Below are 25,775 nucleotides of genomic sequence, written 5' to 3'. Positions count from 1 at the left end.
CCAATGTTCTGTTTTCTTCCTTCTTACTATTGAGTTTAATTCATTTCGTACTGTTTTATATTCTTCATATGTTTGTCTCGTTCTTTTGGACTTGTATTCTAAGGTAGATTTTCTTTTCTTCTTGGCATTTTATTTTTATTTCTTCACAGAACCATGGAGTTCTCCTTTCCTTTCGTATATGTTTACTTATCTTACGTTCTCCAAGTGCTTCCGTTGCTGCCATTTTGATATTATCTCCGATCTTCCTCCAACTTTACCAACTTCCTCCAATTGCATCTTTCCTAAAAGGAGAAATCAACAACAAGAATGCAGCAACAATAGCGGATTACTAGAAAGTCGAAGTCGTATCATTTACAATTATACACAATGCACAAACTTATAACTACGTAAACACACATTACACAAACACACAATAAACAATCAAATATTACTAAAAGCACACAAAACAGCCAGAATTTCATATCCTGAGGGTATTTTATCCATCACCTCAGATATTTTAAACCAAAAGCAAGCTATCTCCTATAAAATCGAGGCCAAGTATGTCGACCGTCAGTTGTCGAAAACATAACTAGTGGATACCGACGCTGCCAGGCCAAAACGGCATAAACGCCAAAATGACCACTTTTTAGTTAGCTGCACCATGCACCAAAAAATAGGATTTTAATTTCCGCACCAGACAGTCAACGCGGTATAACCCCAGACAAAGTCAAATAGGGGTAATATTGGTTTAAAATTTTTATAAACGCCAGTCCTGTCACGCACGTGAACACCGACGTGAACACCGATTGACATAATCGCCAGTGCCCGTAAGATTATCAGTGTGTACAGTTCGGTCCAGTACTAATAGTAAAGGTATGTATTTTAACAATTTTTATGGATAAGTAACATGATATTACTTACCTTACCTCTGCAATATTTTCAATTTGTATTGTTTTGAAGCGTAAATACACTGAAATTCTTTAAAAACTATGAGGCGTTTATGCCAAAACCAAATATTTACATCGTGGTTGACACAAGCGCCATTCCTCAATGGTATTCTTATGGAGGTGTTTTATTTAAAAATTGCGCAAATAAAAAGTTTATTTTAAAATGTTCTATTGTAACTTTGTACTAGTGTGATGAACAATTCATTTTGTATTACAGCATATAGTTCAAATCAATTCTATATAGCTAAAAATGGCGATCGATTTTTGGCGTTTATGCCATTTTTTTGTTGACATTATCATCTTTGAGGAACCACCAGACGTTGCAGTAGAAGAAGAAATATTTAGTCACGATCTCACATCATGTTTCAACTTAGCAGCAGACAATGGTTTGGGTGCCGGTATAAGTAGGGATCAAAATAAGGAAAATACAAGCAATCAAATCAATAATGATGTTGAACCAAATATTGACAGTGATTATGAATTAGAATCCGCTATTATTAGATATCCGCTTCTATTTGCGAATTATTTACTTTTAAGTATTTCATCCTAGCATCAAAAACATGTTTAAAGAATTTAGGGTATTGTTTTTAACTTAGAATGTATTTTTGATTAAAAAAAATAAAGCCTATTATCAAAAATCTTCGTAATTTCATAATTTTTCTTGTTGGCATAAACGACAATTTTTAATTTTCGTTTTTTTTTTCATTAAGGCATATATCCCTTTTAAGCGCCATATTGGCTAATCTTACAACGATGCGATCGACACAAACGCCAGAGGTAAGTTTGGCATATTCACCAATGTTTTATCTTGATTGGACATAAGCGCCATTTTCTCGTTTTTAATTTATTTCAGACAGTATTTTCAGCTACATTCATGTTCACAAAATATTAAAATTTGAAAAAAAAATCATTAATTTTTTTGAGTCACTATGCAGATAAGCAGAATTGGTAAAAATAAAAATAATCAGTTTTTTGTGTTTCCTGAAAAATCAAGTTAATGTCGTTTATGCCAGCGTCGATATAATTATTGTGCCTGAATCTCATATAAACATAATACTTAACCTAGGCCCGGTCTTTTCACCTCCGAATAAAAGTTATTCGGAGGTTTATTTGACAGATTTACATGTAATCTGCCGGATAAACTTCCTAATAAATAGTTATTCGGAGGTGAAAGGACCGGGCATTAAACATGTTACAAAAATAATTTGAAAACATGCTTATTTATGATAATACTGACCTGCAAAAATGATAGAATTTAGATATCCCTTTTGTTGTAAAGATAAATTTAAGTCACATTGAGCTGCTGCAAGTATATACGACACTGAACCAGCCTCAAACATGTGGGAGAATATACCAAAAACTGTTAGACTGATCAGCAAAATGTTGAACTTGCCAAATCCTATTAGTTTGGCAGCTTCTTCGAAAGTTGTAGGTGCAGTTTCTAAATGAATAAACGTTCAAATTAATAACTTTAAAAAACAACTTAACAATTAAACATGTTTTTTATTGAAGTTATACTTCTTTAGGCGCGATTCAGAGTGAATTTTCATTATTCTGCGCGCATGCGCACACAGACAGTATGGCGTTTAGTTGCTAAATCTTTCAAATTATGTATAAATATATCAGTGCAAAAAAGGTGCGAAAAGAATATATTAGTGTTTTTAGTAAATATATTTATTGGGATTTGTCTTCCTCAGGAGTAAGATAAGTATTATTAAAACATTTATATTAAATATAATTTTTATGTTTTTATTTATTACACATCATTTCGTCTGTTTGTTACCGTGAATTGTCATTATGTCCGAGACGATACAAACACAGACCTCGTAGCATGATTGGTATAGCAATTGGCTAGAGACCGAGTGGTCTTGAGTTTAAATCCCGGACCATTCCTATTTTTTTGTTTATTTTTGGAAAGTGGTAAGCATTAAAACTAGTTTAGTATTTAAATAAAATTAAAATAAACTGTTTAAAGTATATTTATTTCGTTGAAATCATATAATAGAAGTATAACTTCTTACGTGCGTACAAAGTACATACACATTCTTTTTTTATTCTCCAGCATACTTATTGCTTTGAAAAAGGAATTAATATCAACGCAGAAATACTTAGTCATTTGAGATTCGCTGACGATATTGTTCTTTTTGCTGACAGCATCGATGATGCAGTATCGCAACTGGAGAAAATATACCTAACCTCCTTACAAGTTGGTTTAAAAATCAACCATACAAAAACGCAAATCATGACAAATCTTGTGTTAAGCGAAAAGATTTCAGTAAATGGCATGCCTATTGAAGAAACCACCTCTTATAAGTACTTAGGGCATGAGATACGCATAGGAAGAGATAATCAAACGTGCGAACTAAGCCGCCGCATAGGACTCACTTGGGTGGCATTCGGAAAGCTGAACTATGTCCTTAAGTCAGAACTACCTATGTGTCTCAAAAGAAAAGTCTTTGATCAGTGTGTGTTGCCAGTACTTACCTATGGTGCAGAAACTTTAACAATAACCAAGAAAGTAAGAAATAAAATTTGTGTTACCCAAAGAGCCATGGAACGCTCAATGTTAGGCATTTCTCGCCGGGATCGAATTACGAACAGGGAGATAAGACGGAGAACAGGAGTGACGGATGCCATAGAAAGAATTATGACCCTAAAGTAGAACTGGGCTGGACACATAGCTAGAATGTCAGATAACAGATGGACACAGCGAATAATACACTGGAGACCAAGACAAGAGGCATATCGAAGTAGAGGTCGTCCGCCAACCAGATGGTCTGATGACATCAAACGGATCGACAGAAACTGGATGCAGACAGCACAGGACAGAAATACATGGAGAAGACTGAGGGAGACCTATATCCAGCAGTGGATAGATCCGGGTTGAATGATGATGATGATGATACTTATTGCACGCAAGAGAGACGCCTCTATCTCAAACTACTCAATAAAAGTAAAAGTAGAAGAAAAACTAATTGACTCAATTGAAGCTGGCAATAGGATAAGACAGGGGGATTCCCTGAGCCCTCTATTGTTCAACGGTATCATGGATGAAACAATAAAAAAAGTAAGAACTAAAAATGATGCCAAATGGGAGAAAAGCAACTTAAACATTCTGCTATGCAGACGACGCAATACTAATCTCTCAAGGTGAAACTGTTTTACAGCGTATGCTGCACCAATTTCATTCAACCACCAGAAAATGTAACGTGTTAATTTCCCCAAACAAGACAAAATGCATGGTACCTATAACAGCAAATTTAGTAAGAAGTAAGTGTTGGAGTTTAAATATCTAGGCATCACACGATCTAGCTACAGAAAGCTCGAAACAGAAATAGATGATCAACTGAATAGAGCAAACAGAGCTGCAGGATGCCTAAATGAAATAATATGAAGAAATAAAAATATCGGGAAAGAAATGAAAAACCCTTAGAAAAATTAATGGTAAGACACATATTGTCCTTTTCATAATCATTTTTTAGTGCGTAACAAATGATAGGAAAAAGGGTAAGTCCGTGATAATACACATTTATGACATTTATTCTAACATGACATTTTAGTTAAATCTGACAGTTAGTTGTCACATTTTATTTTCAACTTGGAATAAAAACCAATCAAATGTGTTTCTTGCATTTATAAAATGGTATTCTCTTTGATTTGTATAGTCTTATAAATTATACAGATTATATTTGTAATATTATTATCTAATTAAAAAAAATTATTTTTTTATTATGGCGCCATCTATCAACAACTAGAATAACCAGAATAAATGTTATAAAAATGTCACCGACGAAATGTAATCACCGACGTGCCTTTTTTTCTGTCACATACAATTTAATGCCTTAGAAAGAAATCGAAAAACTGTGACGCACTGAAAGATGATTATGAGAAATACTGTACATATTTTATGAGTCTCTTAAGATATGAAAATTTGTATGTAGAAGAAGGACCGAAATAAAAAGGTACTGGTTCGAAAATCCTATTTTACTTTATCGTACTACATACGAAGTATGAGTATAATAGATAAAGTTATAGGATCGTGCAAAAAAAATTTTTTCAGATTTCACTTTTTTTCGACGTTTTGAGTCCCCCTGAGTCTAAAAAGCAAATAAAAAAAACATGTCGGAAGTATGTACGTATGTACGTACGTATGTACGTATGTATGTCGCCACCGCCCAGCAAAAACTACTAGACCGATTTCGATGAAATTCGGTATGAGTAAGTTTAAGAGAATTTTGTCGAGAAACTAAGCTTTTGAAAAAAATCTCTCAAAGGGGGGCCGAAATAGGGGGGTTATTTGGGGCCCATTTTTGCAAATTTTGACCGAAACGAATGAAATTTAACTTAAAGTTAGCTCATCGATAGATAAATAGAAATACGGAATTTGACATTTCCAAATCCAAAATGGCGGCCAGCATGGCTGATTGCCCACCCGACACATTTCCCTACCAATCTAAAAACTTGTTTAAGATAAATTTAATTTGAAAAAATATTTATATAGCCTAAAGATGGGGATACAACAGGAATAATATCGTTTCTCAGAAAAAGTTATGGGTTGCCTATATTTAAGGGGTCAAAATTTGACATAACTTTGAACTAGATTTTCTCAAAAATGGCTCCAAGGAATTTGTTTATTTTTTGATATATTTTGATATCCTATCGGTAAATTGAATAACATTAGTCAGATTTCTTAGCTCCTCATAGGAGGGGAGTTATGAATTTTTTATAAAAAAATATTCGAGTGCCCGTAACTTCCTCTGTAATAGAAACTAAAATTTGAAATTTGGCAGACATATATAGTACTTTATTATCTATTATCACAATAAATTTTATCTACAATATGGCTTCCGGTTGAACCGGAAATGAAAAAAAAATCTTAATCTTTTAGATACGACCTGTATATTTTTACACATTTTGAAAGAATGCAAATTACCTTTCCAAAGACATAAAACTTGTTGCTGTAACTTAAAAACTCGAAAAGTTACAGAAAATAGAAATTTTGCTAGAATCTTATGTGTGTCCTCTCTCACACGATCATAGCAGAGCATTATTATAGGGCAGTCATGAGAGTATTTGGCTCCGAATTCCATCCTACTACATCGATATACTTGATATTTTCACAGTAAGTAGGGAATAGCTCAAGAAACAAAATCTACCCTATATACTATGGAGCTTTTATCTTGGGGCAATTCCCTCCCCTTCAAGGGGGTAGAAAATTTGTTGGTCAAAATAAGCATGGAAGTGGCTAGAGAACCTATTTTTAAGTAAAAATTGATCTATACTTTTTTTGAGAACTCAATACTTTTTGAGTTATGCGTAGTTGAAAATTGGCCATTTTCATTTAAAAATGACACGTTTTCGGACGGTTTTTTGTGAATACCTTAAAAACTATGCATCAAACTAAAAACACTATATAATTTTCTTTTTAGATTATAAATAAGGAGATTCGTTCCTTCGTAAATTTTCTATTTACATATAATACAAGAAGAGATATGGTAGGTAAAAATAGTTTGTTTTTTGGTGCATGCTCAAAGTCTCATACTTTTGTAGTGTTTGAAAAGGCCTTTAAAACGAGCACCGTTAAATGTCGCTTACATTCAAACTAAGCGAGATATGGTGCAAAAAGTTATATGACTAATGTACTTTAAGGAAAAATGAGAAGTACATACAATTAAACCCTCATCCACCAGAATTTAAATGCATTGTTTTTCGTTTGCAATACCTCTTAATATAGTGTTATTTCTACTTTCAAAAAGTTGGACGGGTTTAAAATGAAAGATTTTAAAAAAAAAGAACAAATTATAGAGCGCATTTTTAAATTTTCTTAAAATTCTTCCTTTTGCTCCATGCAATTCGAAAATAAAATATCCACGAGAAGTGGTGGGAACCGCCCCCATGATAAAAGCGCCATAGTATATAGTATATATATAGGATAGACTTTGAATTAGGAGATTGGGCTACTCCCAAAATTTCATTAAAATCCATGCAGTAAAATGCAAATATTGTAAACTATTAATTTCTCAGAAAAACGAACTAATTTGAAATGCAAGTATGACTAATATTCTATTGATTTATGCAATAATCTATAGTGTCCCCGAAATATGGCATCGAAGATTTTCTCAAATGCAGGAATTAATGATGCGTAGAACCATAAAATATTTTCAGGTATACAAGGTGTTTCTAAAATATCAAAATAACGAGTAACTTTGTTATTTTTATAGAATGCCAGTATCTAGTTAGTCCAGAAAGCCACTGCGCATCCGCTAGGGAAAATATTATAATTCGTATTTTTTGCACAATCTTACTCAAAAAGGACTCCTTTTAACAAATTTGCATGTTGCCAGGACCAAAAGGTGGTCAAAAATTTTTTAAACGTTTTGTTTTTGTTTTTTCCTAAAATTATTTTTTTTGCATGGAAAAAAGTTTTTTTAGGTTTTTTGGATCATTCCAAACAGAAAAGGTCTTTAGTGACTTTTCTCTAAAAATGATAGTTTTTGACATATAAGCGAATAAAAATTGAAAAATTGCGAAATAGGCCATTTTTAGTCCTCAAAAACTATGTGAAAACCTGAAAATTTGAATGTTGCCAAGGTAGGTAAATATTCTTTAAACATCGATTGATGAAATCCCTAAGAGTTTTTTGCAATACAGTATTCAAAACTTCTTTGTTTTTTAATTGCTACTCAAGCGTGCGCGACACTATTTTCCACCGACAGTATGGTGCAAATGAAAGGAATAAATTCGTTATTTCGTAAACCGGCGACTTTGAAAAATCCCGAAACAGGTCGATTTTTATTTTTAAGTTATGATATTGTGGCACATATGATATACTAGTGACGTCATCCATCTGGACGTGATGACGTAATTGATGATTTTTTTAAATGAGAATAGGGGTCGTGTGCTAGCTCATTTGAAAGGTTCTTCAATTCTCTATTCAGTAATATAAACATTTACAGAATTTTTTATACAGGGTGTCCAAAAAATTTTATTACATGAAATTATTTGACAAAAAAAGAAGTAGAAGGACACCCTGTATAAATAATTATGTAAATGTTTACATTACTGAATAGAGAATTGAAGAACCTTTCAAATGAGCTACCACACGATCCCTATTCTCATTTAAAAAAATCATCGATTACGTCATCACGCCCAGACGGATGACGTCACTAGTATACCATATATGTCACAATATCATAACTTAAAAATAAAAATCGACCTGTTTCGGGATTTTTCCTTAAAGTCGCTGGTTTACGAAATAACGAATTTATTCCTTTCATTTGCACCATACTGTCGGTGGAAAATAGTGTCGAGCACGCTTGATGAGCAATTAAAAAAAAATAGGAGTTTTGAATATTGTATTGCAAAAAACTCTTCGGGATTTCATCAATCGATGTTTAAAGAATATCTACCTACCTTGGCAACATTCAAATTTTCAGTTTTTCACATGGTTTTTGAGGGTTAAAAATGGCCGATTTCGCAATTTTTCAATTTTTAATCGCTTATATGTCAAAAACTATCATTTTTAGAGAAAAGTTACTAAAGACCTTTTCTGTTTGGAATGATCCAAAAAACCTAAAAAAACTTTTTTCCATGCAAAAAAAATAATTTTAGGAAAAAAACAAAAAAAAAAACGTTTAAAAAATTTTTGACCACCTTTTGGTCCTGGCAACATGCAAATTTGTTAAAAGGAGTCCTTTTTGAGTAATATTGTGCAAAAAATCCGAATTAGAATATTTTTCCTAGCGGATGCGCAGTGGCTTTCTGGACTAAGTACGATAACGATAATAGATCGGTACGATAAAGTTCTCGGGCGGCCCTTCCGTCCAGCGTTTTTTATAACTTCGTCGCAAATGCCGGTCAACTTTGACCGGTGGTATCTCAGGAACCCCTCATAATCACAATTAAACTTTTTTTTCTTTTAAAAGAAACGTCCTGTCGTGTACTTTCTAATAACGTTTTCTTGATTAAATTTAATTTAATAGTTGTCGAGATATTTTATTTATTCCATTAATATGTTACATTTTTTAAGCCATACCTTGCATTTGTTAGAGGAGTCAATTTTATTTCTTTAATGTGTAGGGGGGATCAGTAGAAGCTTAAGTTCAAGTTTTTGGGGTCGCAACCCTTGTCCCCCGGCCGCCATCTTGGAAATGGGGTGCAAAGGGGTTTCGCGCTATATCTGGTAAACTACCAACCCTACGGAATATCTAATTAAACATCAAATGTAGCAAATTAAATTTTATACAATTTTGTTTCTATTACTTTTTATCGTCAAGTGGCCAACAAAAAAGATATAAACAAAAATATGTAAAAAAATTTTAACAAGTTTCCTTTTGGAGGTTATAACTTTTTTTCAGTTCATTTTAAAATAAAATAAGAGTATAGCAATTTTGTAGAGGGTTTTTCAGCGAACAATTTCCACTATAAAGTTGTTTAACTTTATTTATTTATATATGTTTTACAGCGCTCCAAATTCTCGAATGCTCATAGGGATACAATAAAAACAAAAGTTAGGCTTACTTTTCTATCTATATATATATATATATATATATATATATATATATATATATATATATATATATAGTAAAGTTTTGAATATTGGGGAAATCTGCAAACCAAAACTCAATGCGTATCAATTGTACGGCCTAACGTTTTCGTGAATGATTATTCACTTCTTCAGGGCTGAAATAAAGAAAATGTTAATTAGCCATATATATTCCATGCAAAATGTTAGTTTTCATTACCAATACGTAGAATTGTAGAGTTACGTTGTTAAGTAATAAAAAAGACGATATGTATAAAAACATATCTCTTTTTGTTTGAAGTAAAAAGAAAACACAACACTTCAACTTGGAAAACTATGGCTATATGGTTACAATCAATGAATTATTTACTCAAGGAACCAATTACACTAGCATATAACTACATTTTATGTTGGAAGTAACTTTACATGTAGATGAGAACAATGAATGTTTAAATATGTCCTTCTTTTTTTGAACTTTCCCGTTCGGTGTTAACTATATTGACATATATATATATATATATAACATATATATATATATATATATATATATATATATATATATATATATATATATATATATATATATATATATATATATATATATATATATTTTATTCATTCAATTTATTACGATTTTAACATTCCTGTGCTATTATTAATCTATTTTTGACCTTTCTCCCCATTATAAAACTTATAACCCTAAGCATATATAGAAAAGGCCCAAGAAGTTGTTTGAGGACAAATTAGCCTGTTCAGAAAAAGAATGACGCAACCGCAAAATGAAAAATCCTTAAGAAGAGCAAAAAATGAATTTTTGATATCAAAATGATAAAGTATGATCAAAATTAGCCATTCACCACACCGTGGTCAGGATCTCGAAATATGAGCGTTTGTTGGGGTGTGCCGCTTGTCTATGAAGTAACATAACTTTTTTCCTATTGTATATTTTGACTTAAAATTTTCCAAAAAACTTCTTCATGAATTATATTTTATTGTTGTGTTGGTTAAAATTATAAACTAAAAAGTTTGTTACTAAACTTTTTTAAGTAAACATGAAACTAACGAAATATGATGACAAAATGTTTAAAAATTACAACTCCTTTTTTAATGTGTTCAAACATTTTGGACAAATTTCATTATTATCTACATACTTCAAAGACGACACAGTAAAATTTTCAAGAAGAAATATTTACAGCGACCAAAGATACAGCTAGGTAAATTTGAAAAATCATCAAAATTTATTTTCGGCATTTTTGTATAAAATTTTATTTTTGAATGTTGTTCTGAAGCTATATTATATTATCAATAGTATTTTGTATTTTGACAACGGCACCCGATTTGGGCGTCGAAACGTTAATAAAAATCATTTTTTAATAATATTGTGGCTTATTTCCCATTCTAAATAGTTAAAATTTATTTTTGAACATGTTCCACCAAATCTAGATAAAAATAAACTTTATATTCGGATTCAGCGACCTCGAAAACATAAAAATAGACCAAAATTGGTCATTTACCTTAAATTTGATTTTCATGGTCAGCATAACGATTGCTGCCGCTCGACTAATATTATAGATAAAGTATTTTTTTATTGTATTCCTATGAGAATTCGAGAATCTGGTCAAGATTGGAGCGCTGTAAAACCTAAATAGTGAAAATTGTTCATTGAAAAATCCTCTACAAAATCGCTACGATGGTATTTTATTGTGAAATGAACGGAAAAAAAGTTATAACCTCAAAAAGGAAACTTCTTACAAAATTTTCTCATATTTTTGTTTATAACTTTTTGTTGGTCACTTGATGATAAAAAGTAATAGATATAAAATTGTAGAAAATTGAATTTGCTACATTTTATGTGTTATTAAATTTTATGTAGGATTGCTAGTTTAGGACATACAGCGCGAAAGCCCTTTGCACCCCTTTTTCCAATATGGCGGCCGGGGGACAAGGGTGGCGACCCCAAAAACTTGAACTTAAGCTTCTATTGAACCCCCCTACACATTAAAAAAAAATAAAATTGACTCCTCTAAAAAATACAACCCTAAATGTAACATTTCAATGGACTAATTTATTTATAAGCCAAAAAATTATTTATAACTTTAAAACATTCCTGAGGCCGCTTAAATAGTCCAATTTCAATTAACAGAGCGTAACACTTTGGATTGTGTAATCCGGATAAACTTTCCATTATGGATATGTTGGATTTTGCTGCTGTACCCCATAGCTGGATCCGATAGGTCCAGACCGGTTTGAGTATTGTATTGTATACCAACAGTTTGTTACGTATAGACAACTTCGATGTTCTGCCCAGTATCCAATAATGTTTACGAAATTTTAAATTTAACTGTTGGCGCTTTTTCCATGTATGTGTTCTCCATGTCACAAAGTTTTGTCCAGGTGCATACCAAGGTATTTAACGCTTTCGGCTTGTGGATATATTTTAGGCTTTTTCGGCTTGTTATTTATATATTAGGCGATATTTTACATTTTGTAAATATGATATGTTGTGATTTTGATTCATTGATCTTTATTCGCCATTTCTTTGTCCACTTTTCAATGTTCCTAATATGCCTTTGAAGAGATTCAGTAGCTGTTGCGGGATTTTCATCTGTGGCTAACATAGCTGTGTCATCTGCGAATGTTGTAGTCGTTACATTTTCGTTTGTTGGTATGTCGTGTGTAAATATTAGACATAATATAGGACCCAGAACACTACCTTGAGGGACTCCAGATCGTATAGGGTAGATTTTTGATGTATCTGTTTCATGCTTGACACGGTAGTACCTTTCTTCTAAATATGATTTTAGTATAGTAAACATTGGATCAGGAACGTTCATTTTTATTTTGAAGAGCAACCCTTCATGCCAGACTTTATCAAAAGCCTGACTGACGTCAAGAAAAAGTGCAGAACAGTACTTTTTTTCTTCAAAAGTTTTATTTACTATATCAACGACTCTATGAACTTGTTCTATTGTTGAATGCTTCTCTCTGAAACCAAAATGGTGATCCGGAAACAGATTATTATCAGTTATTATCTTCATTAGCCTGGTCGCTAATAGCTTCTCAAATAGTTTAGCTAGTACCGGTAAGAGACTAATAGGACGATAAGAGATATGTTCGTGAGGTGGTTTACCATGTTTATAGATCATATATCAGCAATTTTCCATTGCGTTGGTACAATTTTGAGTCTTATTGCGGCGTTGAATAGTTGTGTTATCATAACTACACCTTTATCTGGTAACTCTTTTAAGATAGTTCCTGTTATAAGGTCATAGCCAGGAACTTTTTTGGTTTTTAATCTATATTGAATAGTATTTTTTACATCTCTTTTTGTTACTGGTTTAATTTGCTCACTTGGCTATTGGATTGTTGCTAGACTTTCATAGACCTCATCTTCTTCAGCACTGACAGAGGGTAGAGGTTGAAAAACTTCTTCAAGAGATATTTTCCAAATGCCTCTGCTTTTTCTTAATCTGTTCTCGACCATGAGCCATCTGGATTTCTTAATGCTGGTATGTGTTTACTGGGTTGTTTTAATTTCCTGGTTGCCTTCCAAAGTGAATAATCGGTATCTGCTGTTGGTGTTATTAAGGTAAGGTAAGGTGTAAGGTATTATTAAGCCAAAAAAAATTTTTTTGATGGAATTTTTATCTAAAATAAAATGAACTAATGCGTAAAGTATTATTAATAATAAATAATTAGACTTAAATTGTTACTACGGACTAAGTGCTTGGGATTAAATGGGTTAATAAACATATAGGGTGTCAATTTAAAAAGTTGCCACCCCTATAATTTGGTCCCTAGAGAAAATCTAAAAATATACAAAAACACGTCAAATTTATTTGTGAGTGGGACATTTTATAGACCAGTTTTCAACTAAATTCACTAATCCTCTAGCGGGGGCGGACACAACCGCCAAAAATCTTTAATGGAAAGGGGGGTTAAATGATACCTCATTTTAAAGGTCGTTCGATTACCTTTTCAAAAATACCACATACATTATATTTCTTTTCAGTAATTAAATTTTTTTTATAATTAGATACCTAATTTTAATAATTAAATATCGAGTTCAGAACTCCAAAAAATTTTTTGGAGTATGGAACTCCAAATTGAATTTTTTTTGGGGTGTTGAAGTATTTAGAGTATTTTTTTGAAGTATTTTTGGAAAAATCAAGCAAAACCGTAAAGATCTTAAGTATCGAGTTCAGAACTCCAAAATTTTTTATAGTATTGAGTCCAAGATTTTTCCAAGAGTACTGAAAAGAAATATAAGGCATGTGGTATTTTTGAAAAGGTAATTTAATGACCTTCAAAATGAGGTATCACTTAACCCCCCTTTTCCATTTAAGATTTTGGGGGTTGTGTCCGCCCCCGCTGTAGGGTTGATGTAACTTAGTTGAAAACTGGTCTATAAAATGTCCCCTCGCAAATAAATTTGACGTGTTTTTTTTTCATATCTTTAGATTTTCTATAGGGACCAAATTATAGGGGGTGGCAATTTTTCAAATTGACACACTGTGTGCCTAGGGATTAATGAAGCCTTACAGGCTTTTTTGACGTTAAAAAAGTATTTGATCAAATTCATACATATCGATATAATTAATTGATAAGATCGCAAACCAACAAAGCATGAAACTTTCTATAATCACCTTCAGAAAATTGTTGAGAATTTTCCATCAAAAAATCAAATAAAATAACTACGTTAAGAGAATTGATGCATTAATTAGACGGGTGATATTCTTGCAGGAATAAAATAAAGGTCTTGTGTAAGTATGCCAATACTATAGTATAACTTTAATTGAATCGCTTATTTCAGAAACAACCTAAGTCACATTTTGGCGATTTTCAAATTTATTACACCAACATCTTTTTCGGTGGGTTACACACATAGTCCAGGGCGCATCTCTTTTGAGATGGACGTTGAGAGGTGACTCAAAATTTTTTGCAGAAATTACTTGAAAATAACTCAAATAATAATATTTAAGTTATCCTTCCACTCAAAATGGTCCCGAACATTGTTTAAATAATCAAAATGTCAAAATATGAAGGAAAAATTCGATTTTTTTATTGTTTTTTTGATTATAACTTTAAAACTATTCATTTCTGAGAAAAGTTGTGCTGACATAAAAGTTGCGTAATTAAATTTCCTACAATATAGAACTAGTTAAAAATTTAAAAAATAGTCACCCTTGTTGCAAAATAGCAATAATTGCGAAAAAAACCATACAAAAACAAGTATTCGCATTTTACGTTTTTCAACCATTTATGCTACATTTAGTACCTTCATATTTCACCCAGAAAAACCTTATGATGCAATAAAACAATATTGTAAATTTCGTTAAGATTGGTTTAATAGATTTTGCAAAATAAATTTTGCAATCCAGTTTCGCAAAAAAAAATCATTTTTTTAAAATGTTGCAGGACTGAAAATAAAACAGATAGCAAGATAGATTTTTTTTTGCTTATAGAAGTGTACTTTACCTTTCATTTGCAATTTGCAAAATTTAAATCAATTAATTACCACGGCGTCAGAAAATTTTTTAAATAAACATTAATTTTTGGTGCTACGCGCAGGACAGCGGTGTTCGATTCACACAAGTTGATTTCCACCAAAATTTATTCCAATCTTTATCTAATATATTATTTTCTTACTCTATATTTTGTTGTATTTTAATATTTTAATTCCACAAAAATCAAACTAATTTTATTATGGTTTTTTAAATATTGTTTAAACAATTGCATATGTTTAAAAATAATAAACTTTTATTCTCTAAGTTAAAATATATGAACAAAAAAAGTTTTTGCTAAAAAAAGTGTTATTTCAAAGGATAGAGTATGTGTTTTTATTTTGCAATAAACAAATTTATTTATTTATATCGAAACGTAATAAAAATTAAAATGTATCAAACATTATCAAAGGTCATTGGAATGCCCAATCAGAGCAAACTATCCGCTGTCCTGCGCGTAGCACCAATAATTAATGTTTATTTAAAAACATTCCTGACGCCGTGGTGGTTAATAGATTTTAGTTTTGCAAATTGAAAATGAAAGGTACAGTACACTTCTATAAGCAAAAAAAATTCAACTTGCTATCTGCTTTATTTTCAGTCCTGCAATATTTTGAAAAAATGAATTTTTTTTGCGAAAGCTGGATTTCAAAATTTATTTTGCAAACTCTACTGAACCGATCTTAATGAAATTTACAGTATTGTTTTAATGTATCATAAAGTTTTTTTGGGTGAAACATGAAGGTTCTAAGTGTAGAATAAATGGTTGAAAAACGTAAAATGGCAATACTTGTTTTTGTATGGTTTTTCACAATTATTGCTATTTTGCAACAAGGGTGACTATTTCTTAAATTTTTGAACAATTCTATATTGTAGGAAATTTAATTACGCAACTTTTATGTAAGTACAACTTTTCTCGTAAATGAATACTTTTAAAGTTATAATCAAAAAACGAAGAAAAATATCGCATTTTTCTTTCATTGTTTGACATTTTGATTATTTAAACAATGTTCCGGACCTTTTTGAGAGGGAGGATAACTCAAATATTATTATTTGAGTTATTTTCAAGCAATTTCTGCAAAAAAATTTGAGTCACCTCTCAACGTCCAAATGTACTAATATTTTTACAGATGAGCCCTGGTCTTACAATTTAATGCAGAATACACCTAAGTCCTATGGTTGATTTTATAACGATTTAAAATATTCATATATTTATGAAACAACCTTAGTCTCATAGAAATACATGTTGGTGTAATAAACTCAAAATCGCCAAAATGTGACTTAGGTTGTTTCTGAAATAAGTGATTCAATTACTATTAATCTAGAATAATATATAATTATAATTAATCTATAATTGTTTATACCTTCTTTACTGGCCCCCATCGTAATAATCACATTCAACACTCGTTTCACTATTTCTTTACTACCTGGTTACTGTATTACATGATTATTGAAATCGATAAAAACTTGTTTGAATATATGAATGCTAATTTCAAAATATTTTCTAACGCGTCCATACAATTTGATTTCTGCTTTAATAAAGTCCAGCAGCAGTGTAGTAATAAAAATTTTTGGCAAATAAATCCGCAGAAAAAAATCTGTTTTGTTTTTAATTTGGTCCATATCGAATTTCGCAGTTCATTTGTTTAATAAAAGATGGGAGTAGACTTCTGGAGTAGAACTTTTTGATATGTTGTTTATTAAGCATTTCTTAATAAAATTACCTACAAAAAGTTCTATCTTGGTTGATTTTTTCCGAAGTCAAAAGTCTTTATTGACTCCCATACTTATGTGATATCTTGACTGACATATTAGACCAGGGTGCATCCGTAAAAATATTAGTACATTTGGACGTTGAGAGGTGACTCATATTTTTTTGCAGAAATTGCTTGAAAATAACTCATATAATAATATTTGAGTTATCCTCCCATTCAAAAAGGTTTGGAACATTGTTTAAATAATCAAAATGTTAAAAAATGAAGGAAAAATTCGATTTTTTTCTTAATTTTTTGATTATAACTTTAAAAGTATTTATTTCCGAGAAAAGTTGTACTGACATAAAAGTTGCGTAATGAAATTTCCTACAACATAAAATTGGTTAAAAATTTAAAAATAGTCACCATTGTTGCAAAAGACAAATATTTGCGAAAAAACCATACAAAAACAAGTATTCGCATTTTACATTTTTCAACCTTTTTTGCTACACTTAGGACTTTCATATTTCACCCAGAAAAACTTTACGATACAGTAAAACAATACTGGAAATTTCATTAAAATCGGTTCAATAGATTTTGCAAAATAAATTTTGCAATCCAGCTTTCGCAAGAAAAATTATTTTTTTCAAAATGTTACAGGACTGAAAATAAAGTAGATAGCAAGTTGAAATTTTTTTGCATATAGAAGTGTACTGTACCTTTCATTTGCAATTTGCAAAATTAAAATCGATTAACTACCACGGCGTCAGGAATTTTTTTAAATAAACATTAATTATTGGTGCTACGCGCAGGACAGCGGATAGTTTACTCTGATTGGGCATTCCAATGACCTTTGATAATGATTGATACATTTTAACTTTTATTACATTTCGGTATAAATAAATAAATTTGTTTATTGCAAAATAAAAACACATATTCTATCCTTTAAAATAACACTTTTTTTTAGCAAAAACTTTCTTTGTTCATATATTTTAGCTTAGAGAATAAAAGTTTATTATTTTTAAACATATGCAATTGTTTAAACATTTCACAAACAATAATAAAATTAGTTTGATTTTTGTGGAATTAAAATATTAAAATACAACAAAATATAGAGTAAGAAAATAATATATTAGATAAAGATTGGAAGAAATTTTGGTGGAAATCAACTTGTGTAAATCGAACACCGCTGTCCTGCGCGTAGCACCAAAAATGAATGTTTATTTAAAAAATTTTTTTGACGCCGTGGTAATTAATCGATTTTAATTTTGCAAATTTCAAATGAAAGGTACAGTACACTTCTATAAGCAGAACAAAATTCAACTTGCCATCTGCTTTATTTTCAGTCCTGCAACATTTAAAAAAAATGAATTTTTTTTGCGGAAGCTGGATTTCAAAATTTATTTTGCAAAATCTATTTAACAGATCTTAATGAAATTTACAGTGTTGTTTAACTATATCATAGAGTTTTTCTGGGTAAAATATGAAGGGCCTAAGTGTAACCTAAAAGGTTGAAAAACGTAAAATGCGAATACTTGTTTTTGTATGGTTTTTTCGCAATTATTGCTAGTTTGCCACAAGGTTGACTATTTTATAAATTTTTAACTAATTCTATATTGTAGGAAATTTAATTACGCAACTTTTATGTCAGTACAGCTTTTCTCAGAAATGAATAGTTTTAAAGTTATAATCAAAAAACCAATAAAAAAAAAATAGAATTTTGCCTTCATATTTTGACATTTTGATTATTTAAACAATGTTCCGGACCATTTTGAGTGGGAAGATAACGCAAATATTATTATTTGAGTTATTTTCAAGCAATTTCTGCAAAAAAATTTGAGTCACCTCTCAACGTCCATCTCAAAACAGATGCGCCCTGGACTATATTTTTATAAACGACGAAACTTAACAATAAACAATAAACAATAACATTTGTAGTAGAACAAAAAAAAAATAATAATTTTAATAGGAATAGGAGACATTATATTAGTTAGGTACGTAAAAAATTTTGTATTAGTCTCTTCTTCTCAAAAAGGTAAATATTTTAGGTAGGAAGTGATAGTACGACACAGTATTAATTCTAACCTTTTGTTACATGTTGAAATAGGAATAAAGTTTCAGATCCTCTAGCTGCAAGATCCGGTTTCAGTTTCACATTTCCTTCACCATTTTCTGATTCAGGTATATAAGTCAATGTTTCTAAATCATCAGAAATTTTGGCAGTCATGGTTCAACTGTAACTGTGCTATAACTTGCTACACAAACTGTTAACATTCATACATTTACTTTGTTATTTAATGAACGATTATTTGTCACCAAAAAATAGTCTGAACATTTTGTATTACTGTGACAAAAATATGACCTCTCTTCAAAAAGTACTTATGTTTATTAATAATTATGCATTTACTTTGAGATTACAATAATTAAATAATAAAGTCTTATATAAATGTCTCCAAGATTGTTTAGTATCTGACAATGTAACATTTTCAGACATTTTTGCAATATTTGGTCTTATGTAGATAATAAAAAAATCCATTCATATAATCTAACCAACTCAGAAAAATAAAATTAGGTACCTACACGGCTTCGCTGACGACTCTATGAAAGGATAGGTATGCAGCAGTAATAGTAGAGGATCCGATATAAGGTCGATCTGTTTAATGGATAAAAATGATCGAATACCTAATTTAGTATGTTTAGGGGAGTGCATATAGATTTTTACTTCGGAAGAAATCAAACAAGATAGAACTTTTTGTAATTTCATTAAGAAATGTTTGATAAACAACATATCAAAAAGTTCTACTCGAGAAGGGGGTGCTTCATTTTTTATTAAACAAATGAACTACGAAGTTTGATGTTTTTTTAAATAACTCCGAAAATATAAATTTTAGAACAAAACTGACTTGACCATTGAAAAACTCAGAAAATTTTACAAACAAAACCTTATATAAAGAATTTTCTAAAATTAAATCAGTATCTTCTATAATTTTTTATTTATAACGCTAAAGTCACCCTTCTCACAAACATTATCGCACTGTAAACTAGCGTACGGCGAAGTGCATGGTTGAGTTATTTTAATGTAATTCTTTAACTAATGGATCAACTGAAATTTTACAAATTGAACCCAAAAGAAGAATAATTAAGCTATCTTATGGTTATAATAAAAATAAATAAAATGTATGGGCATACGTACGGTGGGGGCGGAAAGTGAGCCTTACATGAATTTTGTTTAAAAATGTGTAACTAATACAATTTTTCTTATGAAACCCTCAATTTTTCACAACTTACCTTTCAAGCATCGTACTAAATGATGTTTCATTAAAAAAAAATCTCAAAAATTTAATTCAAATGATATGACGTCTTAAAAAATGTAATTTTTGAAATCTTCGTAGTTTTATAGAATTACCACCACTTTAAGACGGTATTACTCAAGTTTGAACATATCTATTACAGTTTTATAAGTGCTTTTTTAAAGCTTAGGATGCAATCTTTAAAATGCACTAAATTATTTTACTTTACAAATGAAATAGACTATTTCTTTTTGAGAAAATTAAGAAAGATAACAAAAATGTAATACAAAAAACGAAAATTACCAGCTAAAAAAATGTTTATATAAAGTGATCACAACTTTTTTCTGTAAAACTTACCTAAAATACATTTAATAATAAACTTCAACAATAATAAATGTTCAGCAAAAAAGTTTTTTAGTTCTTATACAGTATGTCTGCGTAACTTGGAACCTATTGATAACTTTTTTATTATCAGTTTTACGAAAAAAAGTTATTCTTTATAAAATACTCTGCATCGTATACAATCTAAGATGCAATTATCAAATATCAAATTTAATGAATTGTATACGAGGTATGTCAATAAATATGAATTTCACTCAAGAGTAAAGAGTAAAGTATCGTTAAATTTCATAATATCGAAAATTGTTATTAAGAAAAGTTGTTTGGAATTAAAAAATTTGTTTTAGTATTCAATTACATCCTTCTAATTAAAATATTGTGTATAATAAAGGTACTTAACTCTTAAGAAAAATTCATATTTTTTACATACCTCGTATAAAATTAAAAAAGTTTAATATCTGATGGTTGTATCTTAGATTTTAGACCAGAGAGAGCATTTTATGAAGAATAACTTTTTTCGCAAAAGTGATAATAAAATAGTTATCATAATTGTAATAAAAAGATTATGAGTATCCGTAATTTGAGAAAAAATTGAAAAAAATTTTTCGATTAGAATAATGTAATTTTATAATTAAACATAGTTTTTAATTTCAAACAACTTTTCATAATAGCATTTTTTGATATTTTGAAATATAAAGGTACTTTACTCTTTAACGAAATTCATATTTTTGACATAACTCGTATAAAATTGATAAAATTTTATATCTGATGGTTGAGTTTTAGATTTTTGACTATCCAGAGCATTTTATGAAGAATAACTTTTTTTCGTAAAATTGATAATAAAAAAGTTTTCCATGTGGTTCCTAGCTACCCAGACATACTGTATAAGAGCTTCTGTATAAGAATTTTCAAATTGCAATGCCATATTCGGATTCAGTATAATCAAAATAAAAATATAAACATATTTGATCAAAGTAAAAGGATGAATTTAACGATATTTTTAAAATTATTAATACAAAATAATTGTTATTGTTTCAACAACTAATAAACAATTAGTGGCCAAATCCGCGAGTAGAACTTTTTACTTTAACATGTATATACACTAACAAAAAAAGTTTTAGAAAAATATAAGCTTGTTTGAATTTTTCCCAAACAATGCGTATTTTCGTTCTAATTGCACTCCCATAGTTAACAAAATTCAGTTTTGTCATCTCTAAGCCAAGCCGCACACCAAAGAAACATGAAATGAAAAACATGAAACATGAAACGAAAAACATGTTTCATGAAAAGAAAACACTGCTAAAAAAATCTCAAAGTCCGCCTACTAATGAAACGAGTGTGATTCATGCTCATGACACATTTTTATTTTCGGAGAGTCTCATAAATGGCCGAATATATATTTGTTTAGCAGTGGTTTATTTCCATGAAACGTAATTTACGTTTCATGTTTCTTTGATGTGCGGCCGGGCTAAGGTTATACTTTCTCCTCCATATTTTAGAAGCTCGTTGGTTATTCCGTCTGGTCCTGGTGACTTTCTATTTTTGAGTGAATTTATGGCTATATCTAGGTACTTCCTGAAAACTGATTTCTATTTGGACTAAAAACCTTAGAGTGGCTCGTAAAAATGATGAATTGCTGCATCCGTACATTACAAATTTCCAAAATCTGGAGGAAAGCTAGAGTGGTAGCCTTCTTAAAACCAGGGAAGGATCGGGCGGATACAAAGAGTTTTAGACCTTTTTCTCTTTTGTGCCACCTTTTCAAGGCATTTGAAAGAATGATACTGAACCGGATCGCTGAATATGTGGAGACTAAAATTATTTCAGAACAAGCAGGATTCAGACCCGGAAATAGGGTTGATACAAAATGAGTATTTTTCGGTAACAGTTACGTTATGTTCCGGTTCCACATTCATACTTGTTCCAAATACTAGTTACTTTTTAATCTAGTATTTTTCATATTTTCCTGTCACAGAGTCACTCGGTTGTGATGCCACAGCTACCGTTTTTTCGGTAGATCTACCGAATTCCTGTCAAATCTACCGAAGTTTCTTTTTTTTTCTACCGAAAAATCAAAATTCTTAATATTTGCTATTATTCTGTTATTTTTTAATTCAATATGAACAAACTAATAAATATTTGTTTTTTGTTTTGATATTGATTGCAGTTCATTATTAGAAACTTTTTTTGGCAGTTGCCCTGATAGATTAGCGGATATATTTGGCAATAGAGTTTAGTCAATTTTCAAGAATCCTTGCATTTGCTTGCAGTTACTTTGATTGCCCTGACTTCAGCTCTTGTTGGGTTCAGGAACTCGACGCCACCCATAAAAATAAATAAATGGCATTAATTAGTATGGCTTACATCAATCACTTATTTTGTATTTGCTATCTTTTTCTATAATGAGCGTTTGTTATTTATAGAAAAAGACAGCAAATACAAAATAAGTGATTGATGTGATCGTTCATGGGTATTCTTTTCATTTTTCCGACTGTATGTCCTACTATCCCATATCGAATGTAATCTTTATTTGCTTTTTTTAATTTTTTTATATCAAGCTCAGAAATATTAAAAGATTTTGACATGTAATCAGACTTTTCATAATATAAAGGTTTTTTATCTTTATTTTCCGAAAGAAAATTAGAAACAGATGCCGGAGCTAAATTATCTAATATTTTACTTATTAAGTCTTCAGACAGAGGAAGCGTTTTTTTTTGGAAAAGGATTTATTGCTAATAGATCTAACCACATATCTCATATTTTTTTAATTGGTGTACTTTTATTCAGTTGATTTACGTATGATATGAAACTATTCTTGCGTTTTTGTGTAAAGAGTTGTTTAGTTTTAGCAGCTATATTTTGATAAGCTATGTAATTTTCAAAATTGGACAGTTTTTTGTATTTTTGTAAATATTCTTTGCGCTTCGATATCATATTTTTACATTCCTCATCCCACCAATAAGGCAGATTGGTACGTGGGGTAAATGATTTTTTTTTCTGGCATGGAACCGGAAGCTGCCGACGCAATTGAATTAAAAAGGAATGCTATTTTTTCCGTATTGTTTTTAAAATTATTTAGTGAGGCTTTAGCAAAATTTGCTTCTATATTATTCTGAGAGAGTTGCCAATTTGCCCGTAAATCATTCCACTTAGTCGTGGGATTAATTAGAGTTGACGAATAATTTGTCTGAATTTCAATAGTAATTGGGAAATGATCTGAACCCAGAGTATCCAATGTTACTTCCCATGATATTTTATCAGCTAGATGAGGATATATGATTGTTAAGTCTACTGCAGATTTACGACCGTTAGGTGACATTCGGGTAGGCGTACCATCATTTAGAGTTACTAAATCAAAATTGTCCATGGCTTCTACTAAAATTTTCCCATTCTTATCATCTAGAATTGGATCCCATGAGCTGTGGTGAGCATTGAAATCACCACAGAAAATGGTAGAGACTGCAAATTGTTCAAACATATTAGACCAATCCTCTTTGCTTACTTTTATGTCTGGCGGTTTATAAATTGATACAATATTTACTTCTAATTTAGGAATATGAACTGCGCATACTTCTATACGAGAATTAAAGTTGTAATTAATAGGTATTTTTGTAAAGTTAAATTGTTTAGTAATGTAAATGCCAACACCTCCATAACCATCATTCCTCAATTTTTGTATAGAGTTATAGCCTTTTAGATGGAAATGGTAACCCGGTTTTAGCCATATTTCTGATAAGACTAAGATATCACAGTACGTCGTATTTAAAAAATGTAATAAACTCGCTTGATTCGACAAAAGAGATCTACAATTCCATTGTAGGATTCGAACTATGTTTTTATTGATTTGTTCTGTCATTTTGGGTTATATTATAATTGCTATTTTCTAATATTACATCTTCACTATTGCTCACTTTATCAAATATTGAATTAACACGTTGACGGACATTGCGTCAAATGTATAAGCAAGTGTTGTGACACTATATGCATTTTGCAAAGTAGAATAGGGGAAAATGTAACGTCTATAGACGTTGTGTCACATTACATCAATGGAAATTAGACGTCTATAGACGTTCTGTCCGTCAAAGTGTTAATAAAACTAATATTATTATCATTTACCGATTTTGGATTTTTTATTGTGTCTATGACGAAAGTAGATATTTGGCTAATTATTTTCTCTTTGAATGTCATAAATTCGTCACGGTAAGGGTTTGGCAGAATTGAAGTGTGAGGACGATCTATTCTTTGCTTTGGCACCGGCAAAATGGTAGGAATCAAAGTTGGAGAAACTGGAGGAGAACTGTATTTTCGTCGTTTCTTACTCTGTGCGGAATCTTGTGCATATGAACTGGTTCGATTAGTTTTAGGATTAGATAATAAATAACTGGATTCATTGTTTGTAGAAGTGGGAAGTTCAGGGAAAGTTATTAAATATGGCGAATCTATTGTTGGTAGCTATTTTAGCGTACGAAGGATTAAGATAAATAAATTCAGCTTGTTTGAAAGATATATTTTCGAAGGCCATTATTTTTTTAATCTCAAACTGCTTTTTATACACAGGACACTCTCTAGAAATAGAAGGATGCCCACTGTTTTGACAGTGAACACAGAATACCTCATCTGTATCACAACTTAAATCTTTTGAATGATCTTTAGAGCATTGATTACAACGCGGTTTACCCCTGCACTGCGACTGAACGTGGCCAAAGCGCAAGCACTGTAGACACTGTACTACTGAGTGTATATACGGCTCGACAGGAAAATTTACCATGTTAATTTTGACACAATCAGGGATTTTATTACCTGCAAAAGTTAAAACAACAAGCTGTCTCTTTACATATTCGACTTTATTTGTATTATTATCAACTACTTTCCGTGTTAAACGTTTAACCTCTGACTGGACTATTAGATTCTATCGCCTTTAAAATAAAATCTTCCGTAAAAAGGCTGTCAACCTCTTTAATTATGCCTTTTTTATGGTACAATTTAGGAATATATGCAATTAGTTCATTAGAAGTAATAATTTTATGATTAATTAGCGAATTTGCAATATTAAAGGTTTTAAAAATAACTTTGACACGTTTTAAACCAACCGGTTTTATATCAAGAATGTCCCTTTTAAATTCATCTACCTGCTGAAGATAAAAACCTATTCTAACCGGAAAAAGCTTGCCTGTTTTTATTTGTACTCTCCAAAAAGACACAATAAGGCCCTACATCTCTAGCAGAAAATTTATTACTTAAATCATACGTCCTTTCAACTGTTGTTTCCATATCCGTTGTTTGTTTAGATTCCAAAGCGGGCGGTCCTTCTGGACCGCCCGAATCGTTGCTCATATTAAATAATAATAAGTTACCTTACCTCATTTGTGAATTTCTACAAAATAAACAAAGAAACTACTAAAAATGATAGCAATTATAAAATAATTAGCCTAATCGCTTGATCGCACCAAAACACTACCTTCTCGAAACAATGTTGATACGAGACTGCATACGCGGGA

The 25,775-nt window shown here is 30.7% G+C and overlaps 1 protein-coding gene across 2 annotated transcripts in view; it reads right to left on the bottom strand.

Annotated features, from left to right (window-relative positions):
* The window catches only part of LOC114334436 (synaptic vesicle glycoprotein 2B), a 74,185-nt gene extending 55,185 nt beyond the window's left edge, over nucleotides 1–19,000 (bottom strand). Inside the window, exons 1-2 of one of the 2 annotated variants that reach the window (XM_050659625.1) lie at nucleotides 18,734–19,000; nucleotides 2,164–2,367 (exon numbers count right to left, since the gene is read on the bottom strand). In XM_050659625.1, coding sequence (XP_050515582.1) covers nucleotides 2,164–2,367; nucleotides 18,734–18,875 — 346 coding nt within the window. In that variant the 5' untranslated portion in view covers nucleotides 18,876–19,000. Of the gene's footprint in view, nucleotides 1–2,163; nucleotides 2,368–16,318; nucleotides 16,443–18,733 lie in introns of those variants that run through there. The other variant, XM_050659626.1, reaches the window with a different exon arrangement.
* Between the last annotated feature and the right edge of the window lie 6,775 nt (nucleotides 19,001–25,775).

The sequence above is a fragment of the Diabrotica virgifera genome, chromosome 8 (assembly GCF_917563875.1).
Source record: "Diabrotica virgifera virgifera chromosome 8, PGI_DIABVI_V3a".
Lineage (NCBI taxonomy): Eukaryota > Metazoa > Arthropoda > Insecta > Coleoptera > Chrysomelidae > Diabrotica > Diabrotica virgifera.
Note: the sequence above shows the minus strand (reverse complement) of the source record. Positions and strands in the feature narration are given on the sequence as shown.